The 20,528-nt window shown below is 38.5% G+C and overlaps 1 protein-coding gene across 15 annotated transcripts in view; it reads left to right on the top strand.

Moving 5' to 3' along the window:
- SETD3 (SET domain containing 3, actin histidine methyltransferase) overlaps positions 1-17,739 on the top strand; it is a 55,155-nt gene extending 37,416 nt beyond the window's left edge. For all 15 annotated transcript variants that reach the window (NM_001006486.2, XM_040701061.2, XM_046941812.1 and 12 more), the window contains 7 exons: positions 1,981-2,039; positions 3,314-3,428; positions 8,234-8,308; positions 11,887-12,053; positions 12,685-12,770; positions 14,420-14,580; positions 15,197-17,739. In NM_001006486.2, coding sequence (NP_001006486.1) covers positions 1,981-2,039; positions 3,314-3,428; positions 8,234-8,308; positions 11,887-12,053; positions 12,685-12,770; positions 14,420-14,580; positions 15,197-15,640 — 1,107 coding nt within the window. In that variant the 3' untranslated portion in view covers positions 15,641-17,739. The remainder of the gene's footprint in view (positions 1-1,980; positions 2,040-3,313; positions 3,429-8,233; positions 8,309-11,886; positions 12,054-12,684; positions 12,771-14,419; positions 14,581-15,196) is intronic.
- Positions 17,740-20,528: the final 2,789 nt, after the last annotated feature.

The raw sequence follows: 20,528 nt of genomic DNA, 5'->3' as shown, positions 1-20,528 counted from the left end.
CTGCTAGTTTCTCGTGTCACGGAATGTTATAAATATGGTAATTGTGTACACCAGGGTTTGTATTCTGCCTCGTCTGTTATTAGAAGGCTATTGATTTTATACCTTACTGTAATTTACTAGTGTTTTTGTTTATATGAATGATGTCTTGACTGTCTCAGTGCAGAGTTGGAGGCAGTTACGAACGGGGAGGGCCGCGGAGCACGTAGCGGAATCCGGAATTCAAGTCGGTTCAGTACATTCGGACCGTTTCTGCCGAACACTGGACACGAAAGTGACCCCGGAGTAGCACTGGGGGTTTTCTTCGTCATTCATCTCCCCCGACCCGCTCCGTGCCCAGCCGGACGAGGCGCCGTTCCGCCTTGGGCCGGCAGGTGGCAGGGGCGGCCCTCCGCTGAGGCGCCGTGAGGCGCGGGGCACGGCCGGGCCGGCTCCTGCCTGCGCGCTTTCCCCGCTTAGGGCGTCGCGTCCTGTCGCTGTAGAACCGATCGTTAATGCTAGCAATAAAACACCGACATGAAATTGTCGCGAAGGAATAACGCGGGAGACGGCGTTTTGCTTCTTTGTAAGAGCAAACGCAGGCCAGGCGTCTCCCGAAGCGCGCTGCCCGGGGTGTCCCTTGTGTTTGCACGGAGCGGCTCCGTGAGAGGCGATAGTTCCGTAAAGCCCCGCTGCGGGGAAAGCCGAGGTGTGCCGTGCCGTGCCCGGGTCACCGGTGTGATGGAAAACTGGCGGAAATGCGCTTTAAAGCGAAACCAAAAGGCGAGGGGAAGGACGGCGGCGGCTAGCGCTAACTCACCCAAAGGGTTAACCGAGGCGCTGAGGAGAGGGGCACCTGGGACCGAACACCCAATTGGCAGTCTTTTGTAATATATAATTTGCCTAAAATTGCGCGCTGAGCGCAAGCTTTTGTTTTCTAATTGATTTACGGTTTGAGCCACTTTTACCTCATCCCCTACTGTCCTGCACACGGTGCCAGCAAGTACATTACGGAGAGCGATGATGAATTGCCGCGCACTTGTGATGCTAATGCATCAGGAGTAAGGCGCTGCATGGAGCTCCTGCCTCACAGCGTCACGGGAGCAGAGCTGGGCAGCATTCATCTGTACCTTTGGAAATAACGCTTGATCACTTGCTTCAATTTGTCTCTGAGACCTAATTGAAACCGAGGATTAGAATTTATGTTATTATGGCTTTCCATTTGTGAACTGGGATGAGGTTCTGAAGTGTGCGAGTGTGGGCTGAAAACTACCTGTGTTATTTGAAAGTTGAAACAAGGCAATTCATTAGGAAAGTAACAGGCATTAGGGCTGCTTAAAGCCTTTTACAAATCTATAGATTTTGCTTTTTGGTGAGGACTACAATTTGCTTTCTCAAAGGGGGTTACTTTGCTTTTAAAGCAGAGTATGCGTGGACAGTTGATATAGGCATGGTCTCATCTCTTTGTCACCAAGGCTATGTAAATATTTTAATCTGTTCGATTTCTGAAGTGTAGTGCAGCTTTTACTGGAAAAAAAAAAGTTCTACAGGTATAGGGGAAGAAATGAAAAACAAGTATTCTTTTCCTTGAATGAGTGAAATGCTTTACTGCCATTCCAGGAAAGAGGAAATGGAGAGAGCTGGTGAAACCTCATGTGTGCTTATTGTCTGATTTCTGTCTCCCACCCTGCAGAGCTGCGTTTTGTTTTACCTTTGCATACTCAGTCCACCTTAATTTTTTTTTTTATTTTTGTGTGATGTCTGTGGGTTCCAGTCCTGAAATATGAAGAAACAGATTTATGGCGGCTGCTGGGCACAACAAATTAAGTTGACAGTGATGTATGAGAGCATAATAGCATGATGATCCCTCCGTAGCGCGGCTGGACGCCTCCTGCTTCATTTGGCTCTTGTTAGGATCTGTTAGGCAGCTAAATAATGAAATTCTGCTGACTGATTTCTGTTTTCTTTCTCTTTCCACCTTTTTCTGAAACTTGTGTTTCCCAGACCCATCCTAATGCCAGCAAACTACCCTTAAAGGATTCTTTCACTTATGACGACTACAGGTTGGTCTGTCTGTCTTAATTCTTTTTTTTGCGTGTCTATGTGTAAACTGAGGGGCCCTGGTAATGCTTCACTGATGGGAAAGCAAAGTTGTTATTGAAATGTTAAACGTAGGGTTTGATACTGATATACTTAATGAGGAAACTGAAATAAATATGCATATTTTAATAGTTTCAAAGGAATAGTCATGAGTAGTAAATTTAGCCAACTGGCACACGCAGTCTGAGATTAGTAAGGTAATTTGTTGTTTTTTAAGAAAACAATTCAGTTCACGTTGCTGGAGTTTGTTTTGTCTTGTTTTGTTTTTGTGGATTTTGAAAAAAACTTATTTTGTAAGAGGCTTTACCAGTACATGGTAGCAGAAACTAATATTTACAATGGATGTTGAACTGGAAAGCTGAAGAACTTAAGTTGTACATATGAACGGTGAATGTCACTCGGAGGTGCTATGGGGATGACATAATTACAATAAAAATAAGAATAATTAAGATAATGAGCTAAATTCTGTTAAGTGCTTAAAATAACTTGAGTGAAAGGCATTCGTGAGGTCTGAGAGGCTTCTGGGTAAGTCTACGAAACTGGCATATCCGAATCATGCCTGCTTCACTTACAAGGCAGCAGAGGAACGTGCCAACTTGCATGTGAAGTGGACTAAAATTTTTCAGATAAAAGAGAAAAATCCTGCTGTTATGTTTCAAATGGTGTTTGTGTGTTGTATATCCAAGCTATCCACAGATTTATCTTGTTATTTCGGAAATTAAATTAATTAAAACGCGAGTTAACCATACCTTTGTAAGCAATCTGGAGCACTACTGGAAAAAAACCAAACCTTCTGGAAGTCTAATCCTGTTGCTACTAATGGAGTTAAAGTTCTTTTGACCTTCTCCTGGTGGTATTCGTTTTTTCAAGAAAAGCAGTGATATATATACTAAGACCAGAACATGGTGATACTTGGACATTTCTTCTTTCAGGCATTAGATATTCATTTTTGTCTTACATGTAATAGAATAGCATTTCAGAAATGTTTAGGAAATACTGGGATATTCAGCTTTTCCAAAGATTCCTGTAATTGAATACATAGCTGGAATTTCATTTACTTAACCTGACTTAGAAAGGTGTTGAATGATTCTGCTGTTACCTCTTGTAGTTATTAACATACAATTAAAAAAAATAAATTTGGAAATTCCTTGTGTAAATGTCTGCTCCAGATTGTGTTACAGGCTATCCGTACATTGATGTATTGAACATGAACACCTGATGGTCTTTATTTTTGTAGATGGGCAGTTTCCTCTGTTATGACACGGCAGAATCAGATTCCAACAGAAGATGGTTCCAGAGTTACATTGGCTCTAATACCTCTATGGGACATGTGTAATCATACCAATGGACTGGTAAGGTTTACTTCAGTGCTGTTGAAAGGCTTTAAGGCTTAAGTATGAAGCCTTTCAAATGCCAGCAAACAGTTTTAATAACTTTTCATTACACATCTTATTACAGTTATATTATCTTCCTGAATGACCCTAAAAAAACTTATAGCTGAAAGATTTATCAATTTCTTAAATGTCTTATATTGGCTTTCCAGTAGAGCTTTCTTCATTTAAACAAACATTTAGAAATGATTGCATACAGTTGTGTCTCGTGCGTATAACATACCTTTAAGAGTTTCAGCTACATGATACCTCCTTTCTTTTTCCAGCCATTTTTCTGACTTAGAGTTTTGTTTCTGATTAGTCTGGTGAAGATTCACAATACTAGATAGATTTGTACTGCGAATATGAAAGTAGACAATGATGGAGGTTACCTCTTATAGCTACCATTAGGGAAAGTGGTTAAAAATTGGCAGCTAAGAAATACTGCCTGCTCTCTTAACTGTACCCAAAGAACCTTGTTATGGAGACAGCAACGACAAGAACAAAGCCCAGTTCAACAAACACAGTACATCTGTTACTACATCAAAGAAACAAAATGCAAAAATACTACTTTAGGGCGTATTAAACATTTAAAAGGTGACACGTATATAGAAAGTCAGATCTGCTGACATTTTGTCTTACGTGAGCTGGTTTGGAGGATAAGGTCTTGATTTCATTAACAGGCTAGTTAATGTTGAAGTGAGGAAGTGGAAAGCTGTAAGAGGACGGTTTATCAGTGTTGTGTCGCCAGTGTCGTGTATGCTTCAAAATTTATATATTCTAAAATTTTATTTCCAGTAGATGGTATTATTTAAGTAGTAAATATGACCATTCTATTTCAAATGATCTAGTCCGTTTGTAGGAGAGTTGACCGGAGTGTTAGGACAACAGCATGTGTAACTATTGCTGGTATAAGAAAAGCTTACTTTACATGAACAAAATGTAAAAGAAGTTGTTTCTCACTTGATACTTAATTTATTTTTACCATGATTTCCAGTTACAGCACCAAAAGCCAGGCTACAAATTTGCAAGTTTGGCTATTGTATTTCTTTTCTCCTGTGTTTTAGTACTGATTCTTGCCTTCCACTATTTTGCAATCTTACAGCTTCAATTTCTCTTGTATGAGAATCTCTGATATCAAGAAAATTGCTTTGAATTCACAAATGTATATTTTTGTAATGTAAGTCTTAGCTGCATGCATACTTCTTGTACCCTTCTGCTGGGCTTCTGTTTATGATACTGTTGCAGGGACTTGCCTGTATTCATTAGACAGCTCTTAATGAATGCCTTCAAAGTTGGGATTAAAGGAAAAGGGGAAGAGAATTAAGGTTCTGGAAGGGAAAAAAAAAAAGTAGCCTGTGTTAAAAGAGCAGTTAGGTATGTTGTTTTAGTCATTCAAACTTATATTTAAATTGATAAAGTAATTTTTTATCTTTATTATGTTCCTTCACATTGGGTTTGATATGGAGCCAGTGTCTGGAGCCAAACCTGCTAGTGCAGTAGTATATCAGGGCTCTAAGCGATTTTTTATGCTTAAGTGTATCCTAAAAAAGAGAAGAGGGGAAGGGAGGAATCTTACATAATTTGAATTTCTATACAGACTTTACTCATTTGTTTCATATTTCCACACAAGCTGATTTAAATTAGCTATAGGCTTAGGAAGGATAGACAACTAGAACACTGACAGTAAGAAAAGCTACTCAACCTTTTTCATTCTGTGTATTGTGTATTAGAAATTGAGAAGAAGAAAAAAGCAAACTGGTAAAGTAACTGTAAGTTGTCTGTGTTGTAGTTTATATTGTTGTAGAGTGGGATGAGGGTGGATTCTGCTGTAGATACAGCACATGAAATAAACAGTTCACTGTATGAAAATAAGACATGAGAGATGGTATTGTATGTACCACTGTCTAGTCTGGCATACTGGAATGCTTCCTGAGTCAGTGACCTACTACATACTCCTGTTCTTGCTGTATTCTACAGGGCCCCATTGGCCAAGCTGGATAATAACATGCTTTTTGGGTTTTAACTGAAGCCAGGTCCATCCTGCTTTTTTGTGCTTCTGACAGAATTAATTAGATCAACCTTCCTCTAAGAACTATATCAAAATGGTTGTCTTCATGCATTTCTCATTGTTATTCTTCAGTGGGATTGTATTTTGACAGTCAGAGGTTGATTACCAGTTCTGCCAGAGCTTTAAATAAGCTACACTCTGCCTATTGGGCTGAATCCATCCATAATCACTGACCAAGCAGAGTACTGTATGCTTTAAGCAAAATTTAAAATTCATATATTGGTCTGCTTCAGAAATAAAACTGGAGGGATGCAATTTGTCAGCCATGATGTGGGAAGAGAAGTAGTCACCCTGTTAATTCTGTTACATGACTGTTATTAAAAGAAAGAAGAAGTAAGTCTAGCACTCCATTATGCTTTTCAGAAAAGCCTTTTAGATGTGCTGCTGTTTAAAACAAAGGAAAGAAAACAACACCACTCAACCCATAAAAAAAAAAAAAGAGAAAAACAGCCTCAAAACACTACTGGTAGTTTAGTGAAGCGTGCTTAAACTGACCAAATCCTTCCCTTAGCATACTGGAATTCTTCCAATTCTTGAAATTCTCCTGTGACACAGTGCTTTGGAGAGCCTGGAAAGGAGTGTTCATATATTTCATGGAGTTTATACTTGGAAAAAAGAAATTCAGGACAGGTCAAATACTGTCAAGAATTTTCTCTTTTTTTTTGAATGCTCTTGGCAGTGTTTGAGAAGGTAACTGTATTATCGTATTTCAGCTTGAAGGATACCTTGTAATAGTGAGAGCAAATCCTCTTCACTTGCAACTATCAGCTCAGGGTTGAATAACTTTGTAAACTGCGGATCTTAATTAGGAATTATTGTTCAATCCAGCATAATGAATGCACAGGAACTTGTGTGTTGAAACACTGCAGTCTGTCTTTTGCAGTAGCCTGTGTTGCATGACTCTAATGTTCTCTTCTGATCTCAACATACCACAAATCCTTTTAAGAGATCTTAAGTGGTGGCATCTGTGTGCAGCACAGTTGCGCAAGTGTCCCACAGGGCCAAGCTGCCCTAGCTTGTGGCTGCCATTTTGGATGTGCTGCGTCTGAGACAAGTTCCCTGTGGTCACTTTGAAAGCATTGTTTTGGCTTACAAATGCACCTTTGATTATGCAAGCAGTGTAAAGCTATTAATATGTAAACCATTGACCAGACTTTCAAAATAACCCATGGAGTTCTGTCTTTGGATAAATTTCATCCATCCCATCCAGATGGGAATTACGGTATAGCTAAACTTGATTGTAAGTCAGCTTTTACAAAGGGCATTTACAAAGACTGATAGAGAAACTTCAGCTTCTTCTGAGTTTTCCTGTAGAGCATATTTTTCAGTAAGTTAGCTTTTTAAAGACTAAATTCAGAATGCCTGCCATAATGGTTGTTTTCTGATTGTGCGGCAGATTTTGTTTCAGCCTGTGTTTGCATCTGTGTCTGTATGTTTATAATAATATTCAAAAGTAATGTCAAAGTATTACATTTTTAGAATAGCCATACTTGGTGGTGTGAACACTTGATCGTTCTGGAGAAGTACAGGTTGGTTAAGAAATTTGCCCTCTTCCATTGTGTACTAAAAGAAAAATCCTGTTAGCATGTTAAGTGAGGATATTACCTAACTTTAGATAAAGAGATTATTTGCATGTAAATTACAATTTTCTGAAGATTATATCCCCTAAAGATCTGCAGTTATCTAATCCATTTTCATTGGGAGATCAAAAACGTGCTAGTAGTTGAAGGATAAAACACAGAATGTAGAACTGTCAGAGGCTCCTGTGGGCCTCATGGGAATGACTGAAAGCTCAAGAACTTTACAGGAAGCAGCTGGCTTTAGCATGGAACAGGTAGGGGAGACAGTTGGTGAGAAGTGGTATCCCACAAGAGTCTGTCTTTGAACCTGTGCTCCTCAGCATCTTTACCAGTTGTGGTCAGCAGAGTGAGGAAAGTGATTATCCACTTCTACCCTGCCCTCATGAGGTCCCATCTGGAATACTGCATCCACGTCAGGGGGCCCCACCACAAGAAAGATGTGGAACTGTTGGAGCAGGTCCAGAGGAGGCCACGGAGATGATCAGAGGGCTGGAGCACCTCGTCTATGAAGAAAGGTCAAGGGAGCTGTGCTTGTTCAGTCTGAAGAAGAGAAGGCTCCAGGGAGACTTCATTGCAGCCTTACAGTAAATAAAGGGAGCTTATAGGCAGGGGGGAGACAAACTTTTTACAGTCTAATAGTGATTGAAGAAGGGATAATGGTTTCAAACTAAAAGAGGAGAGATTTACTCAGAGGGTTGTGAGGCACTGAAACAGGTTGCCCAGAGAAACTGTGAATGTCCCATCACTGGAGGTCTTCATAGACAGGTTGGATGGAGCCCTGGGCAGCCTGATCTGGTGGGTGGCAACTCCAGTGGCAGGGAGGTTGGAACCCTAACAAGTTTCAAGCCAAGCAATTTTATGATTCTCTGATTCTATTATACTTGGTCTCACAGTCTTCCATTCACTTCAGTTATTTCCTTTCTTATATTTCTGCAATTCAGAGAGAATTTTAAAAAGAGATTGATGAGAAATCATAAAACATTTATTACTATCTGTATTATATTGGGGAGTGAAATAAATATATGCAATTGCTGCTGTCAATATGTATTTCCAACTGGATGATGCTTTATTAATGCCAGGGGAGCTGGATTAAAAAAAAATGCTAAAGGTCCTTTTGTTGCTGTTTCCTTGGATAGATCACTACAGGCTACAATTTAGAAGATGACCGGTGTGAATGTGTAGCACTTCAAGATTTCAAGGCTGGAGAACAGGTAATGTGAACAGTTGTCCACGTAATAGTTCTTCTATGAGGTTTTGTGCAGAAATGTACTGGAAAGTGAAGGATGCTCTGATAAAGGTAGTCTGTACCAATGCTTGTATAGTAGATAGCTGATCTCAGAGATTTTAATTAGCTGCTACAGTTTTGCTAATCTACTACTAAAATTTGCACAAAAAAATGACATTTGAAAACTCCCTATGAAATTACAATAGAAGAGTGGTTTGGATTAAGCCCTGCTACAATTGAATTTTATTATTATTAGCTAATTCAGTGTGAAAACACTACCAAGCTCATTAAGTACATGATTTGCAAAATAAAAGATTTTCCATCACCTAGCGCACCCCATTTTTAAGATGGCATTGATTCCTCATATTTTTGAGAACTACTTGAAATATTTATTCACTGCTGAACGCACAGACACTGACTTCAGTATTCTAGCTAAGATTAATGAAAGACTCATATCCAAAGGGCCAAAGATAAATATTGACAAAGATAAATAAAGACCTGGCTGGGGGTCAGCCTCTTCTCTTGTGTGACCAGTGATAGGACTAGAGGGAATGGCTTCAAGCTGCACCAGGGAAGGTTCAGGCTGGATGTTAGGAAATACTACTTCTCTGAAAGGGTGGTCAGGCACTGGAATGGGCTGCCCAGGGAGGTGGTGGAGTCACCGAGCCTGGAGGTGCTCAAGGAACGTTTGGATGTTGTGTTGAGGGACATGGTTTAGTGAGAGCTGTTGGTGATGGGTGGATGGTTGGACTGGGTGATCCTGTGGGTCTTTTCCAACCTTTGTGATTCTATGATTCTATATTTTAGATTTGGAACCTTACTTTATCTGCACTGGCAGGTTGTAGACTCTGAATATGTAGTTGTTTTACTTTTCTTGTTAGTTTCTGAGAGGAGATTAAATGCAGTATGCTTGTCAGTCATTTTACCCGTGTTTCCATTATCATGCTTAGTGAAAATGAGAAGGAGCCTAAAGATATATTCCCTTCCTTTCCCACTCACATGCCTGCATGTATACACATCTTCATCCTTAAACAGAAAGTAACAAAAATGAGTGTGGTAAAATGCACAGAACAGTTCAGATACCAGTATTCTGTTCAGAACTGCTAAGAAACAAAAAATGAATGTTCAAACTAAGTCTGTCAAGTGATGGAATGAAGATGGTGGTTCAGGACTGTAGGAAATTTCTGATGGGAGTGTTCTTGTGCTGTGTCAGCAGCCAGCATAAACACCCAGTGCTGCTGCACTCCATTTTTCCTACTGTTTGTGTGATAGCAGTCTGCATGGACAAAAAAAGACTTTTTCCTTTGAAACATTCTGAAATGTTTTCTAACTCAGTATCTGAGTTACTACCTTTAAGTGTATTATTTTGCTAGTCTTACGCTTTATAGTCTTTTGGTTTTCATTTTCCTTCTGTATTGTTACCTTCTTTTTGAACAAAGATATGTATGAATTTTTTTTAAGTATGGCTTTCCAGAGGTATATTTATCCTCATTGCTATGCTGTGGTTCACAGTGATTGTATATTTTTTTGTGTTGATCTTAAAATTTGTTATGGTAGTCAAACATTTGCTGTTTTTCCTATACCAGTATGATGGGTTAAAAGGGGTCCACAGTTTTTTCCAGAAGTGATCCAATTTATAATTTTCCACAGCTGGCAATAGATGTGTTGCATAGCTTTCTGGCTGCTCTCTCAATTTCAATTATAGAGGCTTTCTCTCTTTTTATTTTATTTCAGCGGTTCCACTTTGCTGTTTATTTATTTATTTTTAATCTGTGCAAATTTTAACTGCTATCAGTGTCATTAAAGTGTTTTAGTTATGTAATGCTTTAGTCTTTTAATATAGTGTGAAAATGTTATTCCTTACAGTTTTAGTAGGAAAAGTGCACAGTCCCTGCTTTCATTGCTAGAAACCAAGGCAGAAGTCCACAGAGTCTATCAAACACTAGCCTCGAATTCAGGAGCTTCTCATATGGCCTAATTTGCCTTCTTGTGTAAGAGAATACTGTATGCATATATATAATGTATGCATGACTGTAACAGCTTAATAGGAGATATAGCGCAGTAGTTTTCAAGCTGGACTCCTGAACTAATTGAGCCAGAGTTTCTTCTGATTGTGCAACGTTTCCTGTAATCGAGTGGAGATTTGCACTGGCATTTCATTTCCCATGGTTTTCCTAAGCACTTTTTGGAAGGGCCTTCTTGGAGGAGGGGGTTGCTGACCTGACTTAGCCCTTGCATACATAGGCAGGTCATTCATTCCTTATATGCCTGCCTTATTGTATAATGTCTACTATAATTGAATATAACATTTAAGCATTTAGTGCTTAGGGCAAATGCTTCTAATCTAAAACTGGAAACTGAGAAGGTAAATGGCATTGCCAGTGTTGTTGAGCCCTTGAGAGAACATCATGCCTTTTTCTGTCAACTAGCCAGGAGTGAAGGCTTTGAGATATACAGAGCATTGCCCTGTCCTAAAGTTAAGCAGGTTGTTCTGTGACTGTTGAAAATTTATTTTTTGTTTGACAATTTGATTGTCAAGGAAAATGGAAAAATATCCTTTTGATGCAGGAGACTACTACTACTCAGACCTCTTGTCCCATAGACTTCATACAGCCCTGTGAGTTTGTAATGCTGTGGATTACTCTAATAGGTTTTAAATGTCTTTTAACCAAATTTATCAGTGTGGTGGCGATCAAAGATTACTAACTTCCTGTAAGTATTTCAGGAAAGTCAGTTACTGGGCATAGGAAACAGATCTCAGTTGGACATTGTTCCACCACAGGTAACAAACAAAAAGAAAACTTAATTGAATTTTGCCCTTTATAGGCACCAAAATTAATGAGATGCAAAAGCAGCAGTAAGAAAAGAGACTTTGCTTGTACTGCTTTTTGCAGAACTGCCTTTCTTTTATCCACTTTTGGTTAAACTTTTTTGCAGGTTTAATTTAGGAACAGATCTTTGTGTATGAATTAAAGCAATGCATTTGCTTTAGATAAAGGGTTTGGAGTGTAGCACAAGAAGAAATATTGGCTTAACATGGATCTGATCTCTCTGTATGATTTCCTTTGGTATACCCGTGTCTTTAGGTAACATTAAAACCAAGCCAAAGTTGATCCTTCCATTACTCTGTTGTGTTGAGCAGATGGGGAAAAAATGACCCCAGAAACATCAGTATTTTTAATGAGTTGTCCTTATCTCAGAATGTTCTTTGGCCCATGATAGTGTAGGATCTTTGAAAGCTTATTTCTAAATACCAGTGTTTTATGAGACTGTGAGAAACAAAGCAGTTTTGTTTTTAAAGTATGGAATAAGAATCTTTTCTCTCCTTTCAATTTCTGAGTACATGTATATGTTTACTTCTATGTCTAGACTTTATGAAGTTTATACGTGATGTACAGCACTGGAATCAATACCATCAAACAAAGCATGTTTCTTCATATGACTAAGTATAACTTGTACTGTGAATAGTAACTTTTCCAAGAAATAACTTTCAAATTATGTCAGATTTGTGAGCTAATCTTAAGCTTTTTTCCTGTCCCTTCACTTTTCTTTTCATCCTTCTAGATTTACATTTTTTATGGCACTCGGTCAAACGCTGAATTTGTGATCCACAGTGGTTTTTTCTTTGATAATAATTCACATGACAGAGTGAAAATAAAGCTTGGTGTGAGTAAAAGTGACAGGCTGTATGCTATGAAGGCAGAGGTCTTAGCTCGTGCTGGTATCCCAACGTAAGTAAAACACAATGTAGTGTTGTTTTTTCTAAAAAAAAAAACCCTCACATTTCTAATGTATATAATGTCCATTATAGCATAGATAAAGCTGTTCTGTGATAGTTTTCTTGTGTCTAGTATTTCTCATGTTTGTATAGTAAACTAAAGTTGTTATAATAATATTTACAGAAGTTCTCTAAGCTGTATTACCATCTAATTTGGACCATATATAGGGGAAAAAAGTCTTTGCTTTAATAACTATTTGAACAAAAACAGAGCGAGGATTAATTTGAAGTAATCTGTGGTTTTTCTTTCCTATCCCTTGCAGACATACTACAATGCTCAGTATGTGAACCACAGCATTTTCCTTTAGTCTTTTCAGTCCAGAGGGTACTGTTAGGAGCAGCAGACATGAAACATTGCATTTTCATGCATTTATTATGAAAACCATATAAAAATCTTTGTAAGTGTAAAATTGTAGAGATAATTGTTCTTTCCAGATACAGGTTAGAAAAGACTTTTTTCAGTTTAAACTAAAGTTACTTTTGTAACAATGCATTTGTTATATTCTTAAAGGTCTTTTAAAATAAGTTCAAAGGTATAACAACAGAACTTGCATTTTCTCTTGTTTGATTGCTTCTTTTGTTAGGTCTAGTGTTTTTGCCTTGCACTCCATTGAACCTCCGATCTCTGCCCAGCTTCTGGCTTTCCTTCGAGTGTTTTGTATGAATGAAGGTAGGATAAAGCAATCTTAACTCGTGTTTACAGTTTTGATTTTTTGTTGTTGTTGTTTGTTTTTATTATGCAGGAAAGTGGTAGACATTTATATAGAACGATAAGATAGAAGATCAGAAAAAGGGATATATTGGATTTGACATTACAAGCACATCTGTAAGCCAGTGAGAAACCCAAACTCTGGCAGTGTTGTCTGAAAGAATATTGTAGTAGCATAGACTTTCAGAACTCCTGAAGAGGTGATCCAACTGATATTTAATCTCCCAGGCTGTTGTTGAATGAATGAGCTTTGCAGCTTGATCTTTACTTCTTAGTTTTAAAAACGGCTCACAGAGCAAGATCATATGAGACTTAGGGTGTTACTACACTCTTAAAATCATAGCAGATTAGTCTTTCTTACCTGAATCATACACATACAGAATTGGAATATTCTATATTGTATGACAAATATGGAAGAGGGATTTCCAAGTTGAGTGTTTAAAGTATTTTGACAATTTATAATCTAAATTCAAATTATGTACTTAGTAATTTTTGTAGTGTTTCTCTTATGTTGGAAGGATTCATGGGAAAAACAGATACAACTTCTACATGACAGTGAGAGAATTGCCTTGCAGTCAGTTATGCTGTACAAATGATGTGGAATTAATATCAACAGGAGTATTGGTGCTGTTAAGTTTTTTTGCATGTGCTCTGTTTTCTTTTATAAAAACTTGCCTTCTTTAGTGTCATGGCTTTGCTGCATCCTGTTGTCCATCTTTTAGAACTTTTAAAGAAATTCAAGTAAAAAATCTTACAGGGGGGTTAATTTTGCCTTGGAAAAGGAAATATAATGAGTGGACGTCTTAATTGCACTTCTCAGATATGATTGTGCTTTGATTACTCATGTGTCCTTAATACTTCCTGATAAAACTGGTAAGTTTATTGGAAAACTACATGCAAGGAGTTATTCCCATTAGGAGAAAGATACTGACTTTGGTAATCCTCTTGTAAACAAGTGGAAATTTAAGTACATAGCAATTTATATTGTAAATGTCAGTCTTCATTCTGCTGTTTGCGATGCATTTTACTTGAAGTTTGTGGTAGCTGCTTTGCAGGAGTGAAATTTGATAATTAAAGATTGATAGAATTCATGTAATGTCAGTGAGCTGATTAAGCATTTTCTGCTCCCCATAAGGGTTTCTGATGGGTGTCTCTTTGGGCCAGCCATAGGTAGTTTCTGCTGCTGAAACAGATTTCTAAAACATTAGGAAAAAAAATCTATTATTGTTTGCAGTTTTCTCTGCCCTACTCCTTTTATTATCAAAAAGTTCACCAAACTCTTTGAAGAATTATTCCTTTCACTTTAGTTTATCGGTTATAATACAGAACATCCTATCTCGCTGTCAGAATTACTTTGTGTATGAGATACTAAAATAAACAGATCTTATTTTAGAGAGGAGAAGATCCTTCTTCTCACCACAAGACTTCCTGTTGCCTCTTTGAGAAGAACCCTGGAATTAATCAGCATATTTGATAATTCTCATTTGAAAGCATTTTTTTGCGTAGCTGCTCAAAGCTATACTCTTGAAGATAAACTTTTCTGCAGTCTGTCAGCTAACAAAGTGAATGACAAGATTGTTTTTAACAGATTGGTTTTATACTTATTGCAGAAGAGCTGAAGGAACACTTGATAGGCGAACATGCCATTGATAAAATCTTCACTCTGGGGAACTCTGAGTTTCCCATTAGCTGGGACAATGAAGTTAAACTTTGGACATTCCTAGAAGCCAGAGCATCCCTTCTTTTGAAAACCTATAAAACAACGGTGGAGGTAAAATTATCATTATATGTAACTTGAACATCTGAAATAGCCTGTAGTATGATTGTAAGAAGAGATATTTTGTCCCCCCATCTTCTCCTTCCAGACTTTCATCTGAACAGTAGTACATAATTCATTTTGCACTTTTTAAAGTGTAGAAAGATATTTGCATTATCTAAGGAAAATCAAATAAGATTGCAAGAAAGAAAATTTTGTTAATGTAATTTTTCTTTGATTCACCAAATAAAAGCTACTTGCTTTTTCTCTGCAAGTAAAATTGGGTATCTGTTTCAACTTGTTGTCTGTGAGTTGTATTCTCCAAACTGCAAAGAAACATACTACTACTGCAGGCATATTTTAATTGAGCGTATATGTTCCATATGTTTGTGAAGTCTTATGACTTTGCTTGTTATGCAGGCTGACCTATGTGGAGAAATTTTTGGCTTCTTTATGGATATGTGACAAATTTCACCGGAACTTTATGCGGGCCCCCTCATTCCTATATGCCTATTTGCATCAGCATGAAGAAGCTACTGTCACTTACTGTTAAAGCATAGAGACAAAAATTAAGGGATTTCTTCTGTTGTTGGTTGTTGATAAGAAAAATTTGCTTTTTGTTTTCTACCAGGATGATAAGTCATTCTTGGAGACCCATGACCTTACTTCACATGCGACAATGGCTATCAAGTTGCGGTTAGGTGAAAAAGAGATCTTGGAGAAGGCAGTAAAGAGTGCTGCTGCTAGCCGAGAGTACTATACAAAACAAATGGCAGATGGAGCTCCACTTCCTAAATATGAAGAGAGCAATATTGCCTTGTTGGAGAACACTGTGGCGGACTCCAGACTCCCCATTGTCTTGAGAAACCTAGATGATGTGGAAGAGCAAGGGGACTTAAAGATTGATGAAGCTATGGATGCGGAAGTCACAGAAAATGGGTTTGTAAATGGTGAAAACTCTCTATTTAATGGGACCAAATCAGAAAGTGAAAATTTAATTAAAGAGGAAAGCAACAGAGAGACTGAAGATGCCAAAGAATCTTCTTCAGAAAGTACTGATGAGGTTAAAGAATAGTCCTAAAATTTGATTTTCTTGTGAAATTAAATTAGCTGAAGTTTATGAACAGTGCATTTATGTTGGTGTGTTTCTTTGTTAACATTTCTCTTTCTGCAGAGAAAAATGTTTTTGCTGCTTTATATAAAAATGAATTTTTAAGTTATTAAAAAGGTTTAGCACCCCTTTTCAATTAAGATTGCCATCTTGCTTTCAGGCAAAAACTGGGGATAGAGGTGCCTTTGGAAGATTTTGCAGCCCTTTGTTGAACCAAATGTATTTTCTTCCTGGGGAAGAATTAAGCTCTTCTATCTGCTGTGCTTTTGTTGTTCTGTCACTCTGACTACCGAAATTAAAAGCTTGCTCTGCCTCCTGCCAAGAAAGGCAGAAGGCAGGACTGACTCGGTATTCAGCACGAAGGTGGGAGAGCAGTACAGCAGAAAACTGGATAAGAGGATCAGAAACTTGGGAGACTTGATGAAAACCTGTTTAAAATCAGGTATGCCAGTCCAGAAAAAGGTAAGGTGGCAACCTTATGATTGGTAGTTTTAAATGTTGATGAGAATCCAAATTGTATACACTTAAAGTGATCTCTGAAAATTTCAGTTTACCTTGTCTTTGTTTACTGTATAAAAATATCTCATCTTTCTTCTTCAGTCAGAGCTAGGCTGCTGCAATACTACTACATTCACCAACTTTTAAAGGCTGACTTTTTATTTCCAGGTTGTACTTGTTGTTATTTACAAGGTTGGCAGTGCTACTGGAGAGTTTGAAAGCAGATAGGCCAAGCCACAGCTTTAAAATGTACTGTTCAAAGTGAGGTTGCTTCCCAGCTTCTACAGGTTTTCACAATTAGCTAGAGATTTTCAAAGCTCCACTTTTGACTAAACCATTATTAAAAGGAAAATATGATTAATATTCCTGTCTGCTACTCCTTCATTTCTTTGTTGTTGGATGTAACACTGAATGTGACATGGTTACCTGATCCTATTCAACTTCGTCTTTTGCTTAAGATTCTCATTGACACTGTTTTCATGAAGGAAATGGCAGGTAGGCTAATGGATTTTGGGCCCAAGTGCAAACCAAAGCCTAGTCTGCGGTATACTTTGCCATTTATAGTGTGTCTTTTTGATGCACGTTTCTCTGGATACCTCCATAGGTTAACCAGGTTTATTCTCTCCAGCAATTTTGGTCACCGTCGTACCATTTTTTAACTTACAGTTGAAAACAGTACAATCCTACCATAGTGCAATATCAGGACAAGGGTGATTTCAAGGTCTGACTTTGAAATTATCTGTTTGTTGGAAGGAGAGGAGGGTGGAATGTTTTCTTTTTGTGAGTGAATGGAGAGGTATATGAGGTGATTTAATTCTTCTCTCAGTATTAAGGACTTCATCTTTTACCCTTGTTTCCTTAAAATCAAGATATTGGAAAGAGTGGAGAAGCTTGGACAGCAGTTGAAAGTTCAATAAATGTTGCAAGCTGTTCATCCAAGATCAGTTGCAGTTAAGTGTCTTTTGACATATAGATAGTTTTATTACATTTTGCTTCTTTCATACTACAACTTGGAAAATGTGTTTTTGCAGAAGTTTTTGGTGCAATGCACAGAAGTAGTGACTTTCAGGTTGTCGTAGCAGTTTTGGTGTTCAGCTAGTGTCAGTGTGGGGAAAATTAAGAAACAAATAATAGTTTTTTAAAAAAGAATATTTCACTAAGAATGGCATGTTGCCATTGCACCTTGGGTATTGCTTCACCACTAACAAGATGCTGGACCAGTATTTTTGTAACTATATGCTGCCTTTGGTAGAATGTCATGAATTGTTGTCTTGACAGTTTAAATGTCATACAGAAGTAGTTACTGATCACTTTTTATTAGGACCAATATTCCATTTCTGTTTCTGCCAGCTACATTGCACAACACTGTCGTAGATACTATGATGAAATCCTGATTCTAGCCTTCCTGAAAATTATAACTGTAATCCGGAATTTACATGCTTTGATTCAATCTAATACACTGTATTTTGTTCCAGTATTTGCTGATAACTATGGCTTAGCAAAGCCTGTGGTCACCACAGGACAGGATGTGTGGGTTTTCTTGAATAAAATATAGTTCTACAATATCTTCCCTAGTGAGTGTATTGTACGAACGCAATCTGTACCTGCTGCTGAACGCTGTATCTCGTGGGGTATGGGAAGAGGAGTGACTGTCCAAGCACACAGGGGAAGGTTAAAGGAGAAACATCTGACAATTGAAAGGGGGATTCTAGTGAGCAGAAACCGATCTATTAAGCACGCAGCCAAATTCTTACTCTTCAGCTGTTAGTGTGATTGAGCAAAATGTTGCACACAATAAAAGTAGTGAGTAATCTAATTCTGCAATTCGCATTTTTCCTTTACACGTGTAGCGGCTTCTCAGAACTAACCTAAAACTTCAGCTTTGGAAAACTGAGGTGGAAACAAACAAAAAAAAATTGGCGCTGATGAGCCCTTATTACCATCTGTCATGAAAACAGACCTTTCAAAGCATTTTAAAGTTAACTTTCTTCATAATGTTTGGTTAAGAGGCTGTTCACACTAATCTCAGGCTAAATGCCAAATCTTGCTTCTGTTTAGCTGTCTATGTGAAGTACTCATGCAAGAAAGACATCGCTTGGATTTCTCAGACTGTTCTCCAGAAACAAAACGGGAGGGGAGAAATAAACCTTTTGAATTCTGCATGAACCTACCTACTGATGAATCGTTTCCCTAACAACCTGCAACTTCTTCGGCTGCATACTGCAGGGCTGTATGCTTCCAGCCTGTTGTTGACGTCGTAAAACACACGAGACAGAGCTACAACCTCCACTTTGGGGGGAAAAAAAAAGTGAAGTATGTAAATTCAACCATAGGCTAAGTGTTGTCATGAGTGTGTGAGCCGAGGGCCTTTCGGCTGGAGGTAGGATGGAGGCTGGACGTTGTTTAAAGGCCACATGTGTAGATCTGCAGCTCATCAGTAGCTGTATACCTGAAGCTGATTTGCCTTTACAGAGGAATGAGCATCGTAGCCATGAAACTTGGGTATATCAAAGGTATGCTGAAAGGTTTAAGTTGCACATTCTGCTTTTCTCTAGTTTGTATGTTTAGAAACTATGCATTACCTGTGGCTGCCAGTTCTTAGCTTATAAAAGGATGTGAAGAAATGACCAAACATAGCAATTTGAAGCATTTCAATCTGATGCACTGAAGGTGCTCCACAAATCCACTGCTCTTTCCTGGTTTTATGAACTGAAAGCGAGTTTTTGGTGTTCCTTATACTCTGTGCCATAGAGGAGCGTTCAGACCTAACACTGCTCTACCAAACACTCAAACAAAGCAGCATCCGCTCCTTTTCTCAAGAAGACTTTTAATCCATGTTGAAGTTGGATGTGATCACACGGCTATCACATAATTACCACCTGCTTCCTTCTTCAGGTGTCTTACTGCACCAAGTACAGCATGGAAATTGGTGACTCACTGTTTTGAAGAGCTTCCTTAGCATTTCTCTGGTGTCCACATCTATTTCCTAACGAGTGCAGCAGGCTTGGAAATCGTGCAAGATTTATGTTTAAAATCAGATAAAAATCTCGGTTGTACTTATGAGGAAAAGACAAAACATAAAAGGGTGCGGATTCTTTTGGGTTTTGTCTCTCCTTAAATTCACTCAAATATTCAGCATATCTCAAAACTGAAAGGATAGCAGTGTGTCCCTCCTGAAAGCATTGCTCAGAGCCACAGGAAGCAACACTGAAATCCATGGCAGTGCTGTGTAGGACAGTCACCTGGAAGATGATGTGTCTGAACTTGGAGACTTTAGTCCTACTCCTATCGTGTTTTTGTATGTAGGACTGTTTCATTGCACATAGGTGATTGAGCACAGCTTTGAACCTGAGTGTTTGGTGTTCCAGGCCAACACTTCTGTTCACTGTGCTCAGAACTCATGTCTTTTTTGTTTCTATTTTTCAAAGATCTCAGGTCTGCCCCACACAAAATACAGTTTTGTTTTGTTTTGTTTTTGGAGCTTTGCAATTTTGGACAAACTCAGTCATTTTCTCATTCTGTTCAGACAGAAAAGTAAGGACTGCTGACCAGTACGACTGGTGCCTTCGAGCAGTTTCACTTGAATTTGAGTGGAATAGATCTGCAGCCCATGGAGACTTTCCTTTGCTTCTTCAGAAAGTTGTTTAAAATCTGCATGAGGACCGGGAATAAAATCCTACTCATGTTTCCCAGCTGAATTGCCATTATTTATGCGCAGATCGGGACACGAGCAGACTCAGATAACTGAACTTAAACACTTAGCATTCTGTTTAATATTAAGCATATATCATTCTTGAAAAATGGGCCAGCTTTGAAGCCCCGAATGCGACCTCCAAACAGGGATGAGGTGGGGTTGCCCGTCCCATCTCGCTCTGGTTTCTTTGTACTCCAGCTGACAGTAGCTGGGTTCCTGCACCGTGCCCTGTTGCACCTGCAGGTGTTACGTGCTTCTGCTGCTGCTTTCTGCTGCTTTGCACCAGGCTGGAATCGCCTTTCTCTTCTGTAGAGGCACTGCTGTCCAGAGGAGAAATATCGGCTGTGCCCACCAACCCATCCCTGTACAAGTCCGTAGCTTTTGTGTTGTGCTGTTGTTTAGCATGGATCTGTGCAGAGTATTTTTTCTTTCTTTCTTTTTGTGGTTACTGTTTGACTTAATTGTTCTGCAATTTGTTGTCACTTTTACAAAAAAAATGTCTTTGTTTCTTCTTTGTAAGACAAAATTGGGAGCTATGTAGGTGTCCTGTAGCAGGCAAATCCCTTTCCCTTTGCTTTATTCTTCCTTGGTTCACCACATTCAGCACTGCTGGCAACTCAGCCAAGGCCTAATTTTAGCACTAAGAAGTGGTGTTATATA

Source organism: Gallus gallus, chromosome 5, assembly GCF_016699485.2.
Source record: "Gallus gallus isolate bGalGal1 chromosome 5, bGalGal1.mat.broiler.GRCg7b, whole genome shotgun sequence".
Classification (NCBI taxonomy): domain Eukaryota; kingdom Metazoa; phylum Chordata; class Aves; order Galliformes; family Phasianidae; genus Gallus; species Gallus gallus.
The sequence above is the reverse complement of the archived record's forward strand: the minus strand, read 5'-3'. Positions and strand labels throughout refer to the sequence as shown.